The 24,247-nt window shown below is 48.8% G+C and overlaps 1 protein-coding gene across 6 annotated transcripts in view; it reads left to right on the forward strand.

The window, feature by feature from the left end:
- The window catches only part of ACACB (acetyl-CoA carboxylase beta), a 107,592-nt gene that overhangs the window by 18,824 nt on the left and 64,521 nt on the right, over window positions 1-24,247 (forward strand). For all 6 annotated transcript variants that reach the window (XR_013551345.2, XM_078435685.2, XM_078435684.2 and 3 more), the window contains 9 exons: window positions 9,791-9,923; window positions 13,269-13,407; window positions 16,518-16,627; window positions 16,841-16,922; window positions 18,182-18,280; window positions 19,307-19,416; window positions 19,513-19,623; window positions 22,928-23,137; window positions 23,433-23,603. Coding sequence is in view for 5 of the 6 variants with exons in the window: in XM_078435685.2 (XP_078291811.1) it covers window positions 9,791-9,923; window positions 13,269-13,407; window positions 16,518-16,627; window positions 16,841-16,922; window positions 18,182-18,280; window positions 19,307-19,416; window positions 19,513-19,623; window positions 22,928-23,137; window positions 23,433-23,603 (1,165 nt within the window). In the remaining variant the exon portion in view is untranslated. The remainder of the gene's footprint in view (window positions 1-9,790; window positions 9,924-13,268; window positions 13,408-16,517; window positions 16,628-16,840; window positions 16,923-18,181; window positions 18,281-19,306; window positions 19,417-19,512; window positions 19,624-22,927; window positions 23,138-23,432; window positions 23,604-24,247) is intronic.

Raw genomic sequence — 24,247 nt, forward strand, 5'->3', positions numbered from 1 at the left:
TGCTTGATTTCTTGTTTTCATTGTATTACACTTGAAAAACTTACCAAAGTCACGTTCTGTTTGTTGTTGAAAAGTCAGAAAATTCTAGATAAGCAAAAAGGAGGAACAAAAATCACCCTTAACCACTTCTCCCCATGCATCCCCGCCCACCCCATGATCTTTATTAACAGTTGCTGGATAGTTAGTGCAGGGAAGTGAGGTCACTTGGAGCCAGAAGGACCTGGTTGTTTGGGTTCAAGGTTGGGGGGTTCAGAGAGGGCAGGAGACATGCCCCAGGAAGGAGGCTGACCTTGAAGTTCTCTGGTCCCTCTGCAAAGCAGAATAACAGAGACTTTCGGGGGACCCTCCTTGGATTGCTGAAGGCAAAGGGCCTGCAGACGGGCACCGGTCCCCTGTTTGGATCATGATCTTTCTTGTACACTGAGCTTTTTGTAGAGCATGTTAGTCACATTTCTACCCCCATCTGACCCCTCTGGCAAAACCCCTCAAGTCCTCCGGTGTGCCCAAAGCTGGCCGCGTGGCCTACAAAGGAGACATTTTTTTTTTTTTTCCTGATCTGTAAGGCTATTTACACAAAAGTTCAACCTACGAATCTTGAATCACATTTAATCGAAACCACCTTAAGCTGAAAGAATAAACCTGCAAGAATTGGAATCACCCCATTGCAAGTGGCTTCGCTGCCATGGGAATGCTGCTCAGAACCAAGGCCAGCTGCCTGGTTGAAATGTGGGTTGTTGATTGGTGGCTCTCGCCCCCACCTGCAGGTTAGAATTTCCTGAGGGGGGGGGGGCGGTGCTTTTGGAAAATGTAGATGCCTGGGTGAACCCTACTCTCCCCCCCCAACAATCCTTCCCATCCTGGGGATGCTGAGTAATTAGTCCAGGTGGGGTCTAGACATCAGCAGTTTTTAAGGCTTCTCGTCATGGAGTGCACAGTCAGGGCCGAAAAGCACCACTTAACTCAGAGTTGGTGAACTGTTTCCATCAAGGGCCAAATAGTAAATATTTTCGGCTTTTGTGGTCATATGGTCTCTGTCACACCTACTCAGCTCTGCCATTTACTGCCCTAGCAGCCACAGATAATTACATCATGATTGAGAGGGCCTGACTGTATTCCAATCACACTGTATTTATGGACACTGAGGTTGAAAATTCACATAATTTTCTCATGTCACAAAGTAAGATTCTTTCAACCATTTAAAAATGTAAAAACCAGGGGCACCTGGGTGGCTCAGTCAGTTGAGCGTCCAACTTCCGCTCGGGTCATGATCTCCCGGTTCGTGAGTTCGAGCCCCACACCAGGCTCGCTGCTGTCTGCACAGAGCCCGCTTCAGATCCTCTGTCCCCTTCTCTCTGCCCCTTCCTCGCCTGCCCTCAAAAAATAAATGAACATTTAAAAAATAAGTAGAAAATAAATAAAAAGGTAAAAACCATTATTAGCTTGTGGGAGGTACCAAAGCATGTGGCAGCCTGGATTTGGTTTTTGGACCCTATTTTAAGGACTCCTGGCCTAGCCAAGGTGGCCATCCCAGGAAGCACTGGGCCGGTGGGGAGGGGGACAGGAGGCCTGAGAGATTTCCAAGGGTCTATGTGTCTGGGAGCCCAAAGATGAGTTCAGAATTATCGGCCTTTTACTAAGCTATGCAATGTCCTTTCTTCCTTACTTGCTTGGTGAAAATAGTAAATAAATAACTTTACTTCCATCAGGTCATCGGCTCTCAGCGGTTACCATCCCTGTTTTACCAAAGAGAAAGGAGAGGTAGGGACACAAGGGCTGGTTGATGTCAGGGCCCAGTGGCCCCATACTGGGCTCTTCCCATGGCTTCCCTGTGGAGAGGCCCCTCGGCTTAAGGTCTTTACTGCCCGCAAGGCCCAATGCTGAACCCTGCACACACACTCAAGGAAGGAGACGCAATTAATGTTAATATTTTCATCTTATGAGGCAACTAAGAGACACCTGCTAAAGCAACTTTCCCAGGATTACACAGGTCAGGAATGGTAGATTCTGCATCGAAAGTCTGGAAGGATGGCTCTAATCTACGATGAGATCGATTAGAAACCATTAGGTTTTCTCAGCTGAGGCACTGCTAACGCGTGGGGCCCTGTAATTCTTTGCGGTGAGGGGCTGTTCTGAGCATCCTAGAACATTCAGCAGCATCCCTGGCCTTTACCTACTAGATGGCCACCCCTCCTTCGTTGTGACCACAAAAAAATGTCTGCAAACGTGGCCAGGTGTCTCCGGGGGACAAAACTGCTCCCAGCTGAGAACCCTGTGGTATACACATCGCCTCTCAAATATAAGTGCTTGTTTTTTCAAGTCCAGACAATAGAGATACTCCCATTTGTCTTAAATATCTTCCTGCCTCAAACTTAGATTCAGAAGGTCAGAGTCCGATTGGAAGCCCACACTTGCCGTCTGTGTGGCTTGAGGTCATCGGGCCTCTCGGAGCCTCAGTTTCCTCACTGTGAGCAGGAAATGGTGGCCTCCCCTGCACGGGGCTCTGGGGATTCAGTGAGAAGCCCCCTGTGTCTGATTCATAGTGACACTTGAGATGTTTATTTCTTCCCTCCAGGTGTTTTCTGCCTGGTCTTGTGCCTGAGCAGCTGACTGTGTTTGGTGTTTGGCGGATAGCTCTGTGGCCTAGTTGATTGCACCTGAAGCCATTTCCAAAGTCACCCTGGAATATTTCAGCCCTCACACTTGCCTTGGAACAAATGCCGGTTGACGGTCGGCCCTCCAGAGCCAATGTTGGTTGGCCTCCAACTTTGTCAAAAACGAATAAAAATAGCCACTGGCCTGGAGACTGGGTCTGAAACAAGGCCCCTCCGGCAGCATTGTGTGTTCACCCGCCTAGTTAGTTGTGATGGGCCGCGACCCACCTGATGGAGGGGCTCTGTCGCCATGTTTGAAATCAAAATGGCGGCTGGGAATGGTTTTTCCAGGCCACAAAATGGTGTTCTTCTCCTGGATGACTTTTTGTTGTTGTTGTGCTTTAGGTCAGTTTGCTAGAGTTTTAGTGTTTGCGTGCATGGAAACGGGATGTCTGAGACTATCTGAAGCCAAAAGATGAAGCCAGCCAGTCGGGGAAGGCTGTAGATAAGAGTGGGGGGTCGGGGAGAGCGGATGGATGGGGAGCAGACCCTGGGCAGAGGAGTGGCTGAAGCGTTTCCTGGTGAGGTTGGGAGGTCAACAGTCCCTGATCCTCTTGGCTTCACTGGACTGAAATGATAATACAGAGTTTACTGTGTGCCAGATGCCATTTTTTACTTTCTGTATATTAACCTTTAAACCTGGTGTAGTACGTGTTAATAACCTTATCTTACAGTTAAGGATACTGAGTGCCTTGCCCCATGGATGCCAGAATGGCTAGGGCTTTCAGCATCCCTATTAACAAAATTCATATATATTTTTTTTCTTATTGAAAATAATTTATCGAGGCACCTGGGTGGCTCAGTCGGTTAAGCATTCGACTCTTGATTTCGGCTCAAGTTGTGATCTCACGATTTCATGAATTCGAGCCCGCGTCACCGCAGTGACAGCACAAAGCCTGCTTGGAATTCTGCCTCTCTCCATCCCTCTCCCGCTCATTCTCTTTCGGTCCCTCTCAAAATAAATATGCTTAAAATTTTATCACCGCGGGAAATTTAACAAACATAAAGCAAGAGAAGAAAACACAAACCACCCATAATTGCTCACCATTTTGGTGTCTCTTTCCCTAGATCAGAGGCCTGCAGGTTAGGGCCCTCAGGCCACATCTGCTTGTTTTTGGAAATAAATAAAGTTATCCGAAACAAACTGAGCTCCTTGCTGATTGATGGGATGTAATTGGCAAGACAATATCTGCCCTTCCAAAGTACCCTTGTAAGTCCTTGTAAGTCCTGTTTTGTTTCAGTAGTTCAGCCCTAGGAGGTTCTAGAAGAAAAGCTGCTTGCAGTTTATTTATTTATTTAAAAAAAATTTTTTTTAATGTTTATTTATTTTTGAGACAGAGAGAGACAGAGCATGAACGGGGGAGGGTCAGAGAGAGAGGGAGACACAGAATCTGAAGCAGGCTCCAGGCTCTGAGCGGTCAGCACAGAGCCTGACGCGGGGCTCGAACTCACGGACGTCGAGATCACGACCTGAGCCGAAGTCGGACGCTTAACCGACTGAGCCACCCAGGCACCCCATGATCAATCAGTTCTTCACCAAAAGTTTGGTCCCCTGAACCCACTCATCCCTGCCCTCGACCTGCCTGGTGACACAGCCACTGGACACACCTGTGGGTGGTTAACTTCTGGCTTAATTCCTGGCAGATGAATGTCCCCTTGCTGCGTTACAAAAGTGGACTGAATATTCGCGCCTGATTCTCTTCCATGTCAGGAGAAGGTCCTGTCAACATCCCACTAAATGACGGCAAAAGAGATTTTTATTTTATTTTATTTTATTTTATTTTATTTTATTTTATTTTATTTTATTTTATTTTATTTTATTTTATTTTATTTTATTTTAAGTTTATTTATTTTGAGAGAGAGAGTGCAAGCAGGGGAAGGGCAGAGAGAGGGAGCGGGAGAGAGAGAATCCCAAGCAGACTCTTCACTGCCAGCACAGAGCCTGACGCGGGGCTCTATCTCGTGAACCATGAGATCCTGACCTACGCAGAAATCAAGAGTCAGATGCTTAACCGACTGATCCACCCAGGCGTCCCTAGATTCTTTTTTTTTTTTTTTTTTTTAAGAGATGGAAACCATCAAGGCTGGCAGGACAGGAGAGGAGATTAGCAATACTATTTTGGAGGCCCCAAAGCAGGTGAGCCAGCAGTAACTGGCTTAGCAGAACCAAGAGGGCTGAGTCCTAAAGCAGCCGTGAGGACAGCTGAGAACTTACTGGATCTGCACCCTGAAAGGCGCAGGGACTGGCGGCATCACGTGCCTGTGCGCCTGGGGGTAAAGGTGGGGAGGTACCAACGTAAGAATTGGGTACAAAATGCCCAGATCTTCTTGTCTGCTTTGCTTGGCAGGGGTTGTCCACTCCCACCCCCACAGAAAGCAGGCAATTCATTCCCTGGAGAGGGAAAAGTAGAGGGTCTTGGCGCTGGGGACCGATGGGCACGGTGGAGGGTGTGGGGCCTGTATCCAAACGTGACGATCAGGGTCCGTATAGGTTATAGGTGTTGAAACCTTCCCTGCCCCCCATCCCAGACCTTCCTGCTACGTCCACCCCCCCACCCACCCTCTTCCCAGCTGCTGGCCAATTGAGAGTTGGACCCTTGAAAGAAGATGACTCTAAGTGTACTTCGGGTTCCCTGGTACACAGCAGCCCCCCTCCCCAAGGTCCCGAGCGTGGAGCTCAGGGTCCGCTGGCCTCACCTCAGTACCTTCTGTCAGCCCTTTGGTTCTCGCTCTTCGCCACGAGGAAGTGACTGAGGCTTAACAAACAGTTGGGGACAGTTTCTGGTATGGAAGGCAGGCCCCGAACAGAGAGACACAAGAGACTTGGAAGAAACAGAAATCGTGCCAGGAGAAGGGAACGTGAAAAAGCTGCCATTATTGCCCTCACTGAAGTCAGGGAGGATGTTGCACACATAGGCATAGGATGCGTGAAAAGGAAACTCTGCTGGTCATTAACAAGCTCTTGGTTGTAAAAACACAACAGCGGCGGCGGGGAGGGGGGATGGGTGGTGGGTGGTGCCCCTGGGTGGCTCAGTCAGTTGAGCGCCTGACTTCGGCTCAGGTCATGATCTCACAGCTCATGAGTTCGAGCCCCTCATCCGGCTCTGTGCTGACAGCTCGGAGCCTGGAGCCTGCAGCCTGCCTCGGATCCTGTGTCTCCCTCTCTCTCTGCCCCTGACCCACTCGCATTCTGTCTCTGTCTCTCTCAAAAACAAACAACCATTAAAACAAATTTAAAAACACAACAGCGGGTTAGGAGAGAAGGCTGAAGGAATTGCCCGGAAAGTGGAAGACACGAGATGGGAAGTAGGGGAGGGGTAAAATACAGAAACTTGCCGGCCAGTCTAAGAATTTCAGCATCCAGATGATAAGGCTTCTGGAAAGAATAGAGAAAAAGGAGGCAGGGAAATCATTTGAAGGAAATATTCGAAGATAAATTCCAGGATGTGAGTTTTCACATTGAAGGAGCCTGATAGATGCACAGCCCCACTGACGGAAGCAGACACACACCTGAGCACATCCCTGTGAAACTGTAGGCTACAGGAGACAGAGACAAGGTCCTATAAGCTTCTGGATGTGAAACAAAACAGATCACCCACGAAGGATCCAAGTATCGGAACAGCTCTGGTTCCAGCATCCTCGGAAGCCACAACATGATGGTGCAAGGAAACTCGGAAGGAGAAGGTTTTCCCTGATAGAGTTCTGTACGCGGCCAAAGGCTAGGGTCAAACGTGAGAGGAGAAGGAAGTTTCAGACCACGCCAGCTGATGACACATTTACCACCCCCAGTCCCCACTCCCGAACGCCTTTTTTGAGAAGGCTAGCGATCTCCCCCTGAAGCCAGAGAATAAACTGACATCCAGCATAGAATCAGAGGGAATCTCCAGGGCGGTAGTGATGAAGTAGCCTGGTGCAGCGAGGAGGAGGACAGGCACGCGAGGACGTCCTCATCACATGTCCTGCCATGGTACCATCTTTTGAATTAGATGAACTACTGGACGCTATGTCCCAACAAAATGAGGGAGAAAGAGGGAGCCGTGTGATCCCCCAAATGAGAAATCAGACCCGAGGAGAGGCAAAAGGAATCCTGAGGAGGTCAGCAAAAGAAGGCCCAGGATGACAGTCGGGTAAGGGGGTCTGGGGAACCGGCAGTCAAGACGGGAGGAGAGAGCAGAGGCCTCCAGGAGGGATGTTGCCAATGAAAAATAAAGGAGCTGCTCAATTAGCTGCAATTAGTGGGCTGCATTAGCAACAGGTGCAAGAGCTATGCGAAGGAGGGGTGCCTGGGTGGCTCAGTCGGTTGAGCGTCCGACTTCGGCTCCGGTCATGATCTCGCGGTCCGTGTGTTCGAGCCCCGCGTCGGGCTCTGGGCTGACAGCTCGGAGCCTGGAGCCTGCTTCCGATTCTGTGTCTCCCTCTCTCTCTGCTCCTCCCCCACTCATGCTCTGTCTCTATCAAAAAATGAATAAACGTTAGAAAAAATTTTAAAAAGAGCTATGTGAATGAAAACCCCACTGTCTCCAGGAAAGAGAGAGAGAGAGGAAAGAAAGAGGAAGGAAGGAAGGTAGGAAGGCACATGTGGTCTACCCCAGCCCTCATCTGTGAATAATCCTGGATTCATGAAACACCATGTACTGAATCTGCCAGGGTGCAGCATGCCTGTGTTGAGAGATTGGGGGACGGGAAGCAGATGGGGCAGCTGAGTAAGAGCACTCATTCTCATCCCTCGAGATCCGAGGGCCATAGATGGTGTCTCAAAACTCAGATACGGAAGACCCATAACTCTGGTTTCCTTGCCGTATTTTGGAGCTGTACTCCAGATCAGCACTGCCTAATAGAAACATAATGTAAGCTACACATGTAATTTAATTTTTCTTTTTTTTTTTTTTAAATGTTTATTTATTTTTGAGAGAGAGACAAAGCACGAACAGGAGAGGGGCACGGAAAGAGGGAGACGGAATCCTAAGCAGGCTCCAGGCTCCGAGCTGTCAGCACCGAGCCCGACGCGGGGCTTGAACCCATGAAGCATGAGATCATGACCTGAGCCGAAGTCAGACACTCAACTGACTGAGCTACCCAGGCACCCCATGTAATTTAATTTCTAATAGTCACTTTAAAAAATAAAAAGAGGGGCGCCTGGGTGGCTCAGTCGGTTAAGTGTCCAACTTCGTCTCAGGTCTGCTATCACTGTTCCTGAGTTCGAGCCCCACATCGGGCTCTGTGCTGACAGCTCGGAGCCTGGAGCCTGCTTCAGATTCTGTGTCTCCCTGTCTCTCTGCCCCTCCCCCACTCACATTCTGTGTGTCTCTCTCTCAAAAATAAACATAAAAAAAAGTAAAAAGATATGTATTTGAGTATATGTCTTAATACTATCTAAAATAGATAATATTTTTTGATAGATAATATAGGTAATATTTTTTTGTGGATTTTTGTTTTATATATCATGTAAGTATAAAATCATATGTATACACAGTATGTGCCATATCAGCCTTTAAAACTACATATCTAAAATCTCAAAGGCTCAGAAAATATTTTTCAGAATTTCTTTTTTTATAGTCAATATGTTTACTGTATTTTATTATTTTTTTGCTACAGTTATAGCAAGTTTTTATTTGTTTTAATTTAAATCCAAGTCAGTTAATATATAGTATAATAATAATTTCAGGAATAGAATTTAGTGATTCATCACTTACATGTAACACTCAGTGCTCATTCCAACAAGTGCCTTCTTAATACCCATCACTCATTTAGTCCATTGCCCCCCTTCCTCCCCCCCAGCAACCTTTGGTTTGTTCTCTGTATTTAAGAGTCTCTTATGTTTTGTCCCCCTCTCTATGTTTATATTATTTTTGCTTCCCTTCCCCTATGTTCATCTGTTTTGTATCTTAAATTCCACGTATGAGTGAAATCATATGATACTTGTCTTTCTGTGACTAGCTTATTTTGCTTAGCATAATACACCCTAGTTCCATCCACGTTGTTACAAATTCTTTTTATTTATTTATTTTTTAATGTTTTACTTATTTTTGAGAGAGAGAGAGAGAGTGCGAGCGAGCATGAGCGGGGGAGGGGCAGACAAAGGGAGACGCAGAACCTGAAACAGGCTCCAGGCTCTGAGCTGTCAGCACTGAGCCTGACGCGGGGCTCGAACCCACGGACCACGAGATCATGACCTGAGCCGAAGTCAGAGCTTAACTGACTGAGCCACCCAGGCGCCCCTACAAATTCTTTTTGATGGCCGAGTAATATTCCATTGTATATTCCACATCTTCTTTGCCCCTTCATCTGTCGATGGACATTTGGGCTCTTTCCATAGTTTGGCCACTGTCAATAGTGCTGCTATAAATAGGATTTCAACGTACAGTCAATATAAAAAATGTTGATAAGAGGGATGCCTGGGTGGCTCACTTGGTTAAGTGTTTGACTCTTGATTTTGGCTCAGATCATGATCTCGCGGTTCGTGAGTTCAAGCCCTGCATCAGGCTCTGCACTGACAGCATGGACCCTGCTTGGGATTCTCTCTCTCCCTCTCTCTCTCTGCCCCTCCCGCCTCTCTAAATAAATAAATGAACTAAAAAAAAAAGATGTCACACAAGGTGATACTCATGCATTGTTCAGGACTATGGAGAGATGGCAATGCCAGAGAAGTGCTTTCCTCTGGTGTGGGGTTCTGGAGGGGGAGGGCAAGGAACCACCACCTGGAAGTTACACACTTTTTTTTGTTGTTGTTTTCAGCCCCCCAATTTTTGATATGTGTGTGCAGAAAAGGGCATGAAAGACAAATCTAAAGTGTTAGACTGTGTGGGCTTGCTCCCTGTTCGTAAACCCCTCCCCATAAGCTTTTCAGTATTATTTGAGTTTCTAAGTTGGGAGCGTATGAAGTAAGAATTAACTGGAGATTAAAGATTTGAAATGTACAGCTTGGGGCACGCCAGGGGTCACTCCTGCTCATTCCTGTACTGGGTTCTTGAGTCTCCTTGTGAAATGCTTCAAGGTCCCTGGTGGAGACTACAAAGAGGGGGTCTGACGGGCTCCCACTTCTCTGTTGATGTTGACTTCACGGGTGCTGGCCTCCCGACTCCCTTCCCCCGCATCCCAGGCTCCACGGCTCATCGGGGTCTGTCCTGTTCGCTCTGCAGACCCAGCATGTCCGGACTCCACCTGGTGAAGAAGGGCCGAGAACTAAAGAAGGTGGACCTGCACAGAGACTTTACCGTGGCCTCCCCGGCTGAGTTTGTCACGCGCTTCGGGGGGGATCGGGTCATTGAGAAGGTACAGATGGGGTCCCGGCAGTCGGGGTGGGGTGGGGCCCCTCCTCCCAGCTGGAGGGGAGAGAACCTACTTCAGGCTCACATAACTCTGTAGAGAAAGGGCCAGGCCACCCTTCCGTGGGTGCTCGCTGAGTGCCACGTGCTGGAATTCATCAGCTTTCTACCCTGTCAACAGCCGGAAGCAACAGGTGCATCATCCCCATTTCACACAAATGGAGACTGAGGTCTGAAAAGACCCCACGGTGCTTTCATGCAAGGGGCTGCTTTCTCAGTTACTTGGGGGGGGGGGAGGCAGGTCTAAAAGCCCCGCCCTGCCCTTCTGAGGTGTAGAGCTCCTTCCGGGAGAGGAGGCCCATGTACTGAATAACGATAACGAAGGGAAACCGCTACCTGTGGCCATTTAGAACGGCTTTTCGCATCGTTTCCCGTTCCATCGGGTTAAGGCTCTGGGCCACAGACTGGTAATACCCGTCGTATTCATGGAGAACAAAGATGCAGAGACTTGACATTGGTTGTCCAAAGTCCCGTGGCCAGAGAGGGCCGGAGTCGGGATTTGAACCCAGGTCAGTTTGACCAGAAGGCCTTGTTCTTTTCCACTATTACTCCAGGGTGGTGCTGGGTAATTATAACAACAGCAGCTACTGGCTTTTGAGGGCCTGCTCTGCCGGGCACCCTGGGAACTGCCTTACCTTATCTTACCTCATTTAACTATACACCCCCGCCCCCCACCGAGTCCTGTCAGGCGATATTATTTTGCAGAAGGGGAAACAGGCCCAGGGAAGGGAGGTGGCTTGCCTGGGTCTTACAGCTGGTCAGTGGCAGAGCTGGGATTTGGACTCTGGTCGTCAGAGTCCAGACCCCACGTCCTCTCTCCAGCGTCCTAAGTGCAGTATTGAGCGTTAGAGACTCCTATGGGCTCCTGAGCCTGGCAGCCAATAGACTCTTCTGCCCTGGAGCCTCAGAGTTAGAAACTCTTGGGCGGGGATCCAGAAGCTACGCTTTTGTCACACTTGCCAAGGGCACTGTGTTGCAGCCGGCCCAACTGATGGTGGCTGGCACGCAGCCCTGGGGAGCCGAGAGGCTGGGTGGCCGCTGAAGGCCTCAGCCGGGAGCTGCCTCACTTTATGACTTTGGACTTGACCGTGGCTTGCCCTTTCCCCTAGACTCCTTGTGGGAAAGCTGCACCTGTGGAGACTAGAACAGCCAGCCAGCCCACAGTGGCCTTCTCCCCTGGCGGAGCTCCCAGAATGTGCTGGGACAAATGGGGCCTAGGGAAACGGGCTGTCCTAGGCTCACCCAGAGCCCTTCCTTCTTGACCAAGCCTCCCTTTGATGATAAGACTGAGAGAACCGAAGGCCTGCCATTCTGTCGTTGCTCTCCAGGGGGCAGTTTCAAAAGGAGGGAGCACTGAACCAGAGCCCAGAGCGCTGGGCTCCGTCTGCTGTGGCCACTCATAAGGATATGACACCTGGACTCAGTTTCCCTTTCTGTAAAATGGCAGCCATTGCATTCCCCATCTCTAATGAGACTTGTCCTCCCGAGCCTTAAAATTATGTTCTTGCTACGTCAGTCAGAGGTTCGAGGCCATATGCCTATTTCTTTTTAACAGGAAAACTAGACCTTGGTTTTATTTCTTATAGACCAAGCCAGGAGGCTGGCCAGTCTGAGATCCTTATGTGGGGGTCTGCCTAATGCCACACAGGAAGTTCAGGCACATTAGGAATGGAAACTGGGACCTTTTCTGTTGCTTTCAGTTGCTGAGGATGGCCAGTGTTACTGCCTTTCCTCCTTACCAAGTCTGGGGCCTTTAACCTCCAGGACGCAGAGGCAGCCAAGGCGGCCAGTTCAGAGCACAGGTCAGAGTGTGCAGGGCTCACGAGTCCCATGCCTGCTATGTACTGGCTGTATGATTTTGGGCAAGTGCCTCGACTCCTTTTTTAATATCTTTAATCCCAAATAGAGATAAGAATACAGCCACTGTCAAGGGCTGTTGTGAGGATGAAATGAAATAATGCTGGTGAAATATATGGTACTGTAGCTTGGTACATGTAAGCATTCAGAAATGTTAAGTGATCGTGATGGTGCCAGTAGAGGATCAAAAATCATTCATTCATCCCATCCTGTCCATCCTGCCCATCTTGTCCATCCATCCATCCATCCACTTACCCATCCATCCAACCATCCATCCATCCATCCATCCACTTATCCATCCAACCATCCATCCATCCATCCATCCATCCATCCATCCATCCATCCACTCACCCATCCACCCATCCATCCACTCATCCATCCATCCACTCATCCATCCATCCATCCATCCATCCATCCATCCATCCATCCATCCACTTACCCATCTACCCATCCACCCATCTATCCATCCACTCACCCATCCATCCACTCACCCATCCATCCACTCATCCATCCATCCATCCATCCATCCACTCACCCATCCACCCATCCATCCACCCATCCATCCACTCATCCATCCATCCATCCATCCATCCATCCATCCATCCATCCACTTACCCATCTACCCATCCACCCATCTATCCATCCACTCACCCATCCATCCACTCACCCATCCATCCACTCATCCATCCATCCATCCATCCATCCATCCATCCATCCATCCATCCATTCTTTCATCCATCCACTCATCCATCCATCCACTTACCCATCCACCCATCCACCCATCTATCCATCCACTCATCCATCCACCCATCCATCCGTCCATCCATCCACTTATCCATCCATCCATCCACCCATCCATCTATCCATCCACTTACCCATCCACCCATCCACCCATCTATCCATCCACTCATCCATCCATCCATCCACTCATCCATCCATCCATCCATCCATCCATCCATCCATCCATCCACTTACCCATCCACCCATCTATCCATCCATTCATCCATCCATCCACTCATCCATCCATCCATCCATCCATCCATCCATCCATCCACTCTTTCATCCATCCACCCATCCATCCTTTCACTCATCCATCCATCCATCTATCCATTCCTCCATCCACACATCCATCCATCTATCCATCCATCCATCCACTCACCCATCCATCCATCCATCCATCCATCCATCCATCCATCCATCCATCCATCTGTCCATCCATCCAGTCCTCCACCTGACCAATCATCCATCCATCCCCTCATCATCTATTCATGCAGCCAGCAGATTTTGAGCACCTCTCTGCCAGGCTGTGTGCTCTAGAGATTCAAAGAGGTACCTCAGGAGGCTCTGCAGCTGTGAGATGGACACCGGGGTAGCATGCAGCTCCCAGCACAGGTAGGTGTGCAGCTCTGGCCCCTTCCCCATTTTCCCGGTCCAGGTGCTCATCGCCAACAACGGCATCGCCGCCGTGAAGTGCATGCGCTCCATCCGCAGGTGGGCCTATGAGATGTTCCGCAACGAGCGGGCCATCCGGTTTGTTGTCATGGTGACCCCAGAGGACCTGAAGGCCAATGCAGGTACCCGGGCCTTGACTCCTTCCCCTCCCGCCACCCCCTGTCCTTACCTGCCCTCTCCTCCATTTTACCTAGGCCACATCCATCCTGGACGCCAGAGTCCCAGGGTACCTCTCCTGAGCTTGCATTATTTGCCTGTTCTTCATTTAATTAAAAATGCAGGGGCGCCTGGCTGGCTCAGTCAGTTAAGCGTCCGACTCTTGACTTCGGCTCAGGTCACGATCTCACGGTTTGTGAGATCGGGCCCCGCATCTGGCTCTGTGCTGACGGTGCGGAGCCTGCTTGGGATTCTCTCACTCCTTCTCTTTCTGCCCCGCTCACTCACTCTCGTATTCTTTCTCTCTCAAATAAATAAACTTGAAAAAATGCAAACGGTCAATACTCAAAGTAGAAATCCTATCTTTGAGAAGTGCCCAGTGTTCCATCAGAGTGCTCTTTCTCACCTGGTGGGGCGGGGCGGGGGGGGGGGTGGTTCTTTCTTGCAGATGTATGTATTGTGTTTCAACCATTCAGTTTTCTGTTAACTGTTTCTCTATGTCTGTTAGCATAGCTCATTCTGTAAATAACTGTCGGACAAGTTTGCTTTTTTTCCCTGAACCATCACATCCCTCTACAGACTTTTTTCCACACAGTAGCCAGAGTGACCTCTTAGAAACCCAGCCTCAGGGCCTGTCAGCTCCTCCTCGAAGCTTCTGAGGCTGCGGGGCTGTCCCCTGCCCTCCCCCCGAACCTGGAGCAGAGGCCCTGGGCCCTGACCCGCACTGATGCAGCCTTCTTCTCTCTCTCTCTCTTTTTTAATGTTTATTTATTTATTTTGAGAGAGATGAGAGAATGAATAGGGGAGGAGCAGAGAAAGAGGGAGAGAGAGAATCTCAAGCAGGCTCCACATTGTCAGCATGGAGCCTGATGTGGGAGTCAAACTCATGAACCATGAGACCATGACCTGAGCCGAGATCAAGTCAGACGCTTAACCGACTGAGCCATCCAGGTGCCTCAGGATGCAGCCTCCTTTTAACTCAGAGGACAGATTTGATTGTCAGCCCTATTTTATAGACAAGGCAGCGAGGCACGGGGACATAAGTCATTCGTCCAGGGTCGTAGAGCCAGTATGTGGCATGGCAGGATTGGAACCCCAGGCTATCTGCATCCACAGCCTTATTCTGTGGGGGCTCCCATCACACTCAGGCTAAAATTACACGTCCTCACTCAGGCCAGTTAAGGTGCCTCACAACGTGACTCTGCTGGCCTCCTGGCCCCATCTAGTGCCTCTCACGTTCCATCCCTGGGTCCCAGCCACAGTGGCCTCATCGGTTCCTGGGCTGGCTGAGCTCTTTCCTGTCCAAGAACTCTTGGAACATGCTGGATCTTTTGCTGATGACGCTCCCCCCACTACTTCTCCACCCCCGAAGCTTCTGGCACAACAGGCCTCCACCCCTCCCTGCCCTAGCCTTTGAGTCGTGTTCTCCCGTGTGACTTTTACAGAGAGCCCTGGCGTTGACCCCGTTCTGGTGCTATTGTGTTTGTTTTCTTGTTTATCTTCTCAGATAGTGGAGTAAAACCCAGGGACGGGAGGGAGCTTGTCTGACTCCTTACTTTGTAATCTGTGGACCCTCCCCCGTGGCCAATGCTCGTGTGCTCCATAAACACGGGAGGCAGGCAGGCTGGAAGGAATCCACCACTCTTGGGTTTCTTTGCGAGCCAGCACATGAAGTTCCACACTGTTCCTTCTCAGGATCCACAAGAATCCCATGGGACAGGGGTACCAACCCTTGCCTTTGGCTTGAGTCTGGCTTTTCACAGTTCAAAACACTGCCCAGTGAACATCCTCTTACATCATCCTTTGGCTTCGTTCATGAGTAGGGTTTTTTAGGACATATTCCTAGAAGTGGAGTTTCTGGCATAAAGGGCATGACTATTTTGAAATCAAAACATCGCATTGTATTCAGCCTTAAAAAGGAAGGAAATCCAGTCACGTGGTACAGCGTCGGTGAACCAGAAGACATGATGCTAAGTGCAAGGAACCAGTCACAGAAAGACAAATAGGATCCCACATATATGAGGTCCCTAGAGTTGTCAGATTCGTAGAGACCGAGGGTAGATAGTGGTGGCCAGGGGCTGCGGGAGGGAACAAGGGGAGTAGTTGTTTCATGGGCAGAGTTTCAGATTTGCAAGATAGAAAAAGTTCTGGAGATCTGTTTCATAACAATGTGAATGTGCTAAATCCTCTGGAACTGGACGCTGGAAAAATGAATTCGATGACCCATTTTATGTTTTTTGTTTTTTACCATGGTTAAAAAAAAAACATCGTATTGTTGGGGCATCTGGGTGGCTCAGTCAGTTAAGCATCCAACTCTTGGTTTTGGCTCAGGTTATGATCTCACGGTTCGAGAGTTCAAGCCCCACCCCACGCTGGGCTCTGTGCTAACAGCGCAGAGCCTGCTTGGGATCCTCTCTCCCTCCCTCCCTCTCTCCCTGCCCCTCTCCTGCTTGTGCTCACTCTATCTCTCTCTCAAAAAGTAAATAAACAAAAATGTAAAAAAACCACATTGTATTGCTTAATGGCAAAACAGTATTAAGGTAAACTTTAAATAGGAATTAATAGGGGCTCCTGGGTGGCTCAGTTCGTTGAGCATCAGACTCTTGATCTCTGCTCAGGTCATGATGTCAGGGTTCGTGAGATGGGGCCCTGAGTTGGGCTCTGTGCTGATGACGTCGAGCCTACTTGGGATTCTCCCTCCCTCTCTCTCTGTCTCTCTCTCTCTCTCTCTCTCTCTCTCGCGCGCGCGCGCGCGCGCGCGCGCACACCCACACCCACACACACACACACACACAAAATAAATAAACATTAAAAGAGGGAATTAATAGAACACGCCATCTCTTATCCCAACTGTCCCCAAGAAGCTTGCGTCCTTCTTTCTTTAGTCCCTTCCAGACCTTGTCCTGATGCACATATATTTTCACATAGTGAAAGTCACGTTCGGTTTTCTTCAAGTGACCACACGCGTTTGTCCCTTGCTGCCACAGAATCTCGGTCATCTTCTCGGTGGCCGTATGTAGTCCTGCAGTGAACTTCAGCGTCTCAGTTCTTCTTTCCTTTTCGCATTTAATTGCAGAGTATATCAAGATGGCAGATCAGTACGTCCCTGTCCCAGGAGGGCCCAACAACAACAACTATGCCAACGTGGAGCTGGTTGTGGACATTGCCAAGAGGATCCCCGTGCAGGTAAGTCAGATGGGGTGCCCAGTCTGTCTACAGGGGGATGATGCTCTGAACTTCGGAGCAAAAACTCACTCCTGCAGGTTCAGAAGGGAGGGAGGAGCCAGATCGTCCGAGACCCTGAAATCCGGGGCTGATGTGACCCCAGGGAAGAGCTTTCCATGCGTGACAGGAGGGGGATTCTCCAAGATCTTCATTCACGCCTCTCTGTGTTTACAGGCGGTGTGGGCTGGCTGGGGCCATGCTTCCGAAAACCCCAAACTCCCGGAGCTCCTGTGCAAGCATGACATTGCTTTCTTAGGTAGAGTATGTCTCTGTCAGATACGCGGGAATCGGGGTGTTCACGGGATGGTCTGCTGGGTCAGGCTCTCTTTCCAGTGTAGCCCTGCAAGGTGGGGGTCACTTTACATTCCCACCTCACCCTTTCATTGTCACGAGGAAGCAGGGCCGGCCGGTGGAGGGGAGGTTGGGCAGCCCAGGGACATAGGAGGCATTACCACGGGTACCGCCGCGGAATGATGCTGGAGCGAGCGGAACCCTCTGCTCATGCTCCTGCTGGTACCGAGATCCCAGCCACGTTCAGATTTCTGACTGGGTTCGGAGGTCACATTTCTGATAAGCCCACACCTTTCTTGGGCTGTTCTCAGGGCTTTGTAATGTCCTGGCATCTTAGGACCAGAGTCCCTCATCGCTATAGCTTTTTAGGTAAAACGATACTCTCTATGGCATCTGTTTGTTATAGGATATGTATTTGTAAACTCTGTGTGTGCAGGTATGCTGTTGGCCATCTTTGCATGATTTGGGGGAATCATTTACCATCCACACTAAATCCCCGTGCTGCTTCTTATCTCTGGGCCTGCAACACACACTGTATGAAGCAACTCAGGGCAAATCAGCACCTGACATTCCACAGGTCTGCTTAGTGACCCAGGCCTGTTTATGTTTTCTCTATCTATTGTCTTTGGTTGGCCGTCACGTGGGACCCTCATTATCCCTTAGCTCCTCTGGAGGTTGATGAGCCAGCCCAGCGACCTATAGCCCATAGGCCAAGTCCAGATCACTGCCTGCTTTTGTAAATAAAGATTTATTGAAACACGGCCCTCTCATTCATTTATTTATTGCCTATGGCTGCTTTTGCCCAACATTGGCAAAGTTGAATATTCATGACAGAGACAGGCAGACCTGCAAAGCTCCAAATATTTTCCATCTGGATCATTATAGGAGAAGTTTGCTGACCTAGGGTCTAGTTTTCTGAGGTGCTAGCTTGGCCCTTTGGTCTAACTCTTTGGCTTCTTCCCGACAAGTGAATTTTGCGCATGCCACATACCTCAGGTTGTAACTCAGATCAGGTTTACAGTCCACATGTACTAAAAATGGCAAACTTCATCCCCATCTGATGAAGTAGCAGACCGATAGATTTTTTTTCCTTCCCCAACTTGTTGTTACATTCCTTGAGAGCTAGGACCTGAGTACTTGTCTTCGTGCATTTGGTTGGCACGGGGCTGCAAGGGGCCACTGACTAACTCGATTCTGCCTCGCCCTTTGTCCCTGATCCCTCAGGCCCTCCCAGTGAGGCCATGTGGGCCTTGGGAGATAAGATCGCCTCCACCATTGTGGCCCAGACGCTGCAGGTCCCAACACTGCCTTGGAGTGGAAGTGGTAAGTGACCTGAGCCTCACTCTGCGGGGAGCTCTGCCACCCTATCTGCCCAGAAGGGGTGATAGGAATATGCTTTTTTCTTTTTATCCTTATCATTTAAAAAATTTAAAATGATGAAACCAATGGTACAGTTTCATTGCAGACAGCTTAGAAAATCTAGAATTACAAAAAAGAAATAGAAATCACCCACAATCCTATGCCCCAGTGTCAAACGTCTGTTACAGCCAAAAAGCCTACCTTTCCGGCCTTTTTTTCCTAGGCATATCTTTTAAAAAGCCAGAGATCTTGTATTGACTACTCTGTGACTTATTTTTTTTCTTACTAATCCTTCTTTGTCAATAAGTACACTTTACAACATTTAAAATATCTGCATTGGATTTTATCGTAGAGAGGTACTTACCATAATTAACAGTTCTCTACAGTTATATATTTAGGTTGTTTCCAGCTTATTTCGTTCCAATTTTTTGTTTTAAGAGCTAAAAGTAATGGAGTCTTGATAGTCTTATAGCTAAATCTCGATGTAGTTTTTAATCATTTCCTTAGGATGAATTCCTAAGGAATCCTAGGATAGAATTTCTAGGATAAATTAAAAATGAACAGGAAAAAAAAAATCTAGGATAAATTAAAAATGAACAGGAAAAAAAAAATCTCAGGAGTTTCCTATTCAATCTGATTTTTTTCCTCAAAGACAGCGAATTTGGGATGGAAAGGGTTTTAGAAAACAGTGATTCACATGTAAATGACATCCGTGGGTAGAGTTGGAATTTTTTTTCAGTTCAGGTTAATATGATTGTTCTTGGTAGACTCAGTCTGAATTTCTTAAGTTTGATTTCCCTTTCGAGGTCAAGTCAGTCCTTAGGAAAATTAAAAGCCACTGTGCGAAGCTGAAGGACTGTGTATGTTGTTGGTCCAGAGGCCAGGTCTTGAGAGGCTTTGGTGAGGAAAGGCCCTGTGGTTTCCGTATTATGTATCTCCACCATCCTCAGGAGGATTCAGCTTTTTTTTTTTTTTTTTGTGACTCTCCAGGTCTGATGATAGAGTGGACAGAAGATAATCTGCAGGAGGGGAAAAGAATCAGTGTCCCAGAAGACATTTACGACCAGGGTTGTGTGAAAGATGTGGAGGAGGGCCTAGAGGTAAACATGGGGCTGGGAGGTCAAGGTGCTGGAGGCTTCTCATCATCCTGGAAACAGTCTACCTTCTAAAGAGGTCTGTTTGCCCTTCGCCCCCAGGTGGCAGAGAAAATTGGTTTTCCCTTGATGATCAAAGCTTCTGAAGGCGGTGGAGGGAAAGGAATCCGGAAAGCAGAGAGTGCCGAGGACTTCCCAATCCTTTTCAGACAAGTGAGCCGTTCTTGCTGAGTGTTTGGGAGTTGTGTGCACTTCGTTGTTGGCTGCCAGATTCTTTTCATTTGCGTTACCGTGTCAGAAATCAAGAGGACATGTGCGGGAGCTGGAATATTGCTCTGCTGTCTTCTGAAGCAAATGTGTACGTTTTTACGACACACGGAAGTCCGTGGTTCGTGTTGATCCCCACGCCATTAACTTAGATGTTCGATTCTGTGAATCCTCGTGACTTTAAATGATTTCAGAGAAGCAGGGCCAGAGTATCTATCGGCTTGTGACTATAGTTGTCTCTCGAAAGATGGGACATTGTGTATGTTTTGGTAGTCTTGGTGTTTTTAATGTTTCTAGGTGATTGACTTTGGTTGTAGGAATGAACTGTGTATCTGCTTATTTGTAGCTGGGTTTTCACTTTGCCAACATTATGCCCTATTGCAGCTGCCCGTTGGCATTTTTTTTTTTTTTTTTTAACGTTTATTTATTTTTGAGACAGAGAGAGACAGAGCATGAATGGGGGAGGGTCAGAGAGAGAGGGAGACACAGAATCTGAAATAGGCTCCAGGCTCTGAGCCGTCAGCCCAGAGCCCGACACGGGGCTCGAACTCACGGACCGTGAGATCGTGACCTGAGCTGAAGTGGGTCGCTTAACCGACTGAGCCACCCAGGCGCCCCGAACCGTTGGCATTGTCTTAAAAAAGGTAGGCTGATGATCTTCCCATTCTTTTTAAAGACTTTTTTTGAAGATTTCTTTTTAAAGAATGTTTATTTATTTACTGTGTGTGTGAGAGAGGGAGGGGCGGAGAGAGTGGGAGAGAGAGGATCCGAAGCAGGCTCTACGCTTTCAGCGCAGAGCCCGATGTGGGGCTCAGTCCCACAAACTGTGAGATCATGACCTGAACTGAGATCAAGAGTTGGACACCAAACTGAATGAGCCACCTAGGCCCCTCAACCTTTCCATTCTTAACACGACTATTTTAGTATTTCTAGGGTTTCTTCCAGAACTTGTTCCCGTGCGTGTTTGAAAGAGTTGCATTCATTCTGCCCGGTGTTTTGTTCTACGTTAAAAAAAAATTCCAAGTTGTAGATCATGGACATTTTTCCCATGTTGTTCCAGTCTTGACGGTTATTTTGATGATGTGCCAAGAAGGACTTAGAGGGCGCGTGCATTTACCAAAACGGGTCAATAAATTGCTTTCTAAAAACGTTTACCAGATAAACAGCTGTGGGCAGTGTGTGAATGTTCTATAACGTAGTGGTTTCGCTCTCACGTGATTCCATTGGGCTGAACGGGTTTTTGGGGTATTTTGGGGGGAAGAAGTTCTATTTACAGGAAAGTTGTGAAGGTGGTAGAATTCCCATCTACGCTTCACCTGGTTTCCCGCCTTTATCTTCCGTCAGCCGTGCTACATTTGCTATAACTAAGAGATCAACAGTGATACGTTTCTATTAAGTGAACTCTAGACTTGATTCAGAGCTCACCAATATTCCCCACTAATCTCTTCTTTCTGTTTCAGGATCCAGTCCTGGAGCCTCTATTACATTTACGAGTCATATAGGTTCTAAAGCTTTTCCCCCCCTTTCTTTAAAATAGACGTGGGGCGCCTGGGTGGCTCAGTCGGTTGGGTGTCCGACTTCAGCTCAGGTCATGATCTCAGGGTTTGTGAGTTCGAGCCCCACTTGGGGGCTCACCGCTGTCGATGGAGGGCCTGCTTCGGATCCTCTGTCCTCCGCTCCCTGTCCACCACCACCTCCCCCCACGCTCTCTCTCAAAAATAAATGAAAACATTAAGAAAAAAGTCTTTTAAAATAGGTATTGCTTCTTAGAGTGGTTTTTAATTCACAGCAAAATTGAGTGGGAAGTGTAAAACTCCTGCATACGCCCTGTCCCCACACATGCCCAGCCTCCCCCAAGCGTTTTTCTTTTGATTACGTGAGTGCAGTATGAAACTGTTCGTATACAAACATCCGAACACTTTTGGGGTATATTAAACATAAAAAAGGAAAATTCTCTTTTTTTTTTAAATTTTTTTTAATGTTTATTTTTGAGACACAGAGAGACAGAGTACGAACGGGGGAGGGACAGAGAGAGAGAGGGAGACACAGAATCAGAAGTAGGCTCCAGGCTCTGAGCCATCAGCCCAGAGCCCGACGCAGGGCTCGAACTCACGGACCGCGAGATCGTGACCTGAGCTGAAGTTGGACGCTTAACCGACTGAGCCACCCAGGCGCCCTGTGGAAAATTCTCTTTTTATCACCACCTCTGAACTCCTCCCCCTTCTCAGATGTAACTAGTTAGCGGTTGGGTTGGTTCCAGCACTTCGACAATATATACTTTTGAAAAAACAGTTTTAAAAGATTTTTTAATTTTTAAAAGTAATCTCTGCACCCAGTGTGGGGCTCGAACTTACAAACCCGAGACCAAGAGTCACATGCTCTACCGTGAGCCAGCCAGGTGCCCCTGTATCTACTTTTATATAGACAGTCATACAGTTCTGTTTTATTATTTTTTGTATTATAAGTGGGGTCATCCCCTATATAGCTGCAGCTTGCTTTTTAAAAAAATTTCTTAGGGGTGCCTGGGCAGCTCAGTCAGTTAAACATCTGACTCTTGGTTTCAGCTCAGGTCACGATCTCCCGGGTTCATGAGATCGAGCCTCGTGTCGAGCTCTGCCCTGGCAGCACAGAGCCTTGCATGGGATCTCTCTCTCCCTCTCTCTATCCCTCCCCTGCTTGCTCTCTATCTTGCTCTCAAAATAAATAAAAAATAAAATAAAATAAAACTTAAAAACTTTTCCTAGGCATCGTTAAATGGGACCACTGATTTTTATATCGTCATTAAGAATTTCTGGACGATTGGCTTTAAGCCATCAAAAGAATGAAGTGAGAGAGTACTATTTAAGAAGGAGGAAAAGAAAGTTGCAGGGTAGCATGCTTCGGTCCTATTTTTATCCCAAGAACATTCCGTGTGCCATGTGTGTTCCTGAGTGTGCCCCCGGCTCTCACCAGCGCACTGACTTAACCAGTTAACTCTTAACCACAGTCACTCTTAGCACATTAAACTCTAACACGCACCCAAATCTTAACAGCACATTATCTTTAGGAGATGGGGTTGTGGGAAAAGTGCCCTTGTTCCATTATAGACTTTTGACAATATCAGACTTAAAACATCAAGGAGAAGGGCATGTCTGTGAGAGAGGTAAAACAAAGCTAAGAGATCAGCAAAATCGTGGACGTATCTTCAGAGAACTTCGCGCTCCAGCCCTGGTCCCCCGGGGAAGAGTGAGCCACTCTGCTGTCCCCCCAGGTGCAGAGTGAGATCCCGGGCTCCCCGATCTTTCTCATGAAGCTGGCCCAGCACGCCCGGCACCTGGAGGTCCAGATCCTCGCCGACCAGTACGGAAACGCCGTGTCTCTGTTCGGGCGTGACTGCTCCATCCAGCGGCGGCATCAGAAGATCATCGAGGAGGCACCGGCCACCATCGCCACACCGGCTGTGTTCGAGTTCATGGAGCAGGTGAGCTCTGCAGAGCTGGGGAGGGGGGCGGGTGGCGCGGGGCGGACAGCCGCAGGGAGAGCCGTCTCCACCCAGCCAGCAAAAGCGCCCTACAGTTCGCGTTGCCAGAGCGGGGTGGGTGCCCGTGAAGACACGGTCGGCGGGGTGAGAGCCATCGTAGGGAGTGTGATCCCTGAGGTCCCAAAGGAGCTCCCACACAGCAGGTCCTCAGCATTTGGTGCGGGGAACTTACAAGCCACCATTGAGACGGTCCAAGAAAACCACTGGAAACCCTTCGGTGTCCGTTTCTGTGCAGTGTGCCGTCCGCCTGGCCAAGACCGTGGGCTACGTGAGCGCGGGGACGGTGGAATACCTCTACAGCCCGGATGGCAGCTTCCACTTTCTGGAGCTGAATCCCCGCCTGCAGGTGGAGCACCCGTGCACGGAAATGATCGCGGACGTCAACCTGCCGGCCGCCCAGCTACAGGCGAGGAAATGGGCTCCGGGCCCTGGGGTTTCTTCCGCCTGGGGTGGGGGCCCTGTCCGGCTCATATCGGCCCTTCCCGACTCTCTCTTGACTGGCCGTCCCTGGGGAGTGACTGGTTTGTTGCGGGAGTAGCCCTGAGAACCACACAGGCCGAGAAGCTTCTGAGAAGTGGCTCGTCCCCTTTGTCTGGCTATAGACTTCTTTGAGAAATGGGCAGAAGCCTGTTGAACTTCTCCCTGGGAAAAAACTATTTTATACAGTTCCAGGGCATTTGCGGACCCCCCGTACCCGTTCATAGTCCCTCCCAGAGAAGTGTGTCTCAACCTTTTTTTTTTTTTTTAACTTTTCAAAAAAGTTTATTTATTTTTGAGAGAGAGAGCACGAAAGGGCCAGAGAGAGAAGGAGAGGGAGAGGGAGAGAGAGAGAGAATCTCAAGCAGGCTCTGCACCGTGAGCGTGGGGCCCATTGTGGGGCTCGAACTCACGAACCGCGAGATCATGCTCTGAGCCAAAATCGGACGCTTAACTGACTGAGCCGCCCAGGTGCCCCTCAGCCTTTTTTTTTTCATTACAGCTCCCTTCAGGAGTCTTTGTAGATACTTTTCCCCCTAATTCCTCCCCTTATGAAATTTTAACATCACAGAT

This window comes from Panthera onca, chromosome D3 (assembly GCF_046562875.1).
Source record: "Panthera onca isolate mPanOnc1 chromosome D3, mPanOnc1 haplotype 2, whole genome shotgun sequence".
NCBI lineage: Eukaryota > Metazoa > Chordata > Mammalia > Carnivora > Felidae > Panthera > Panthera onca.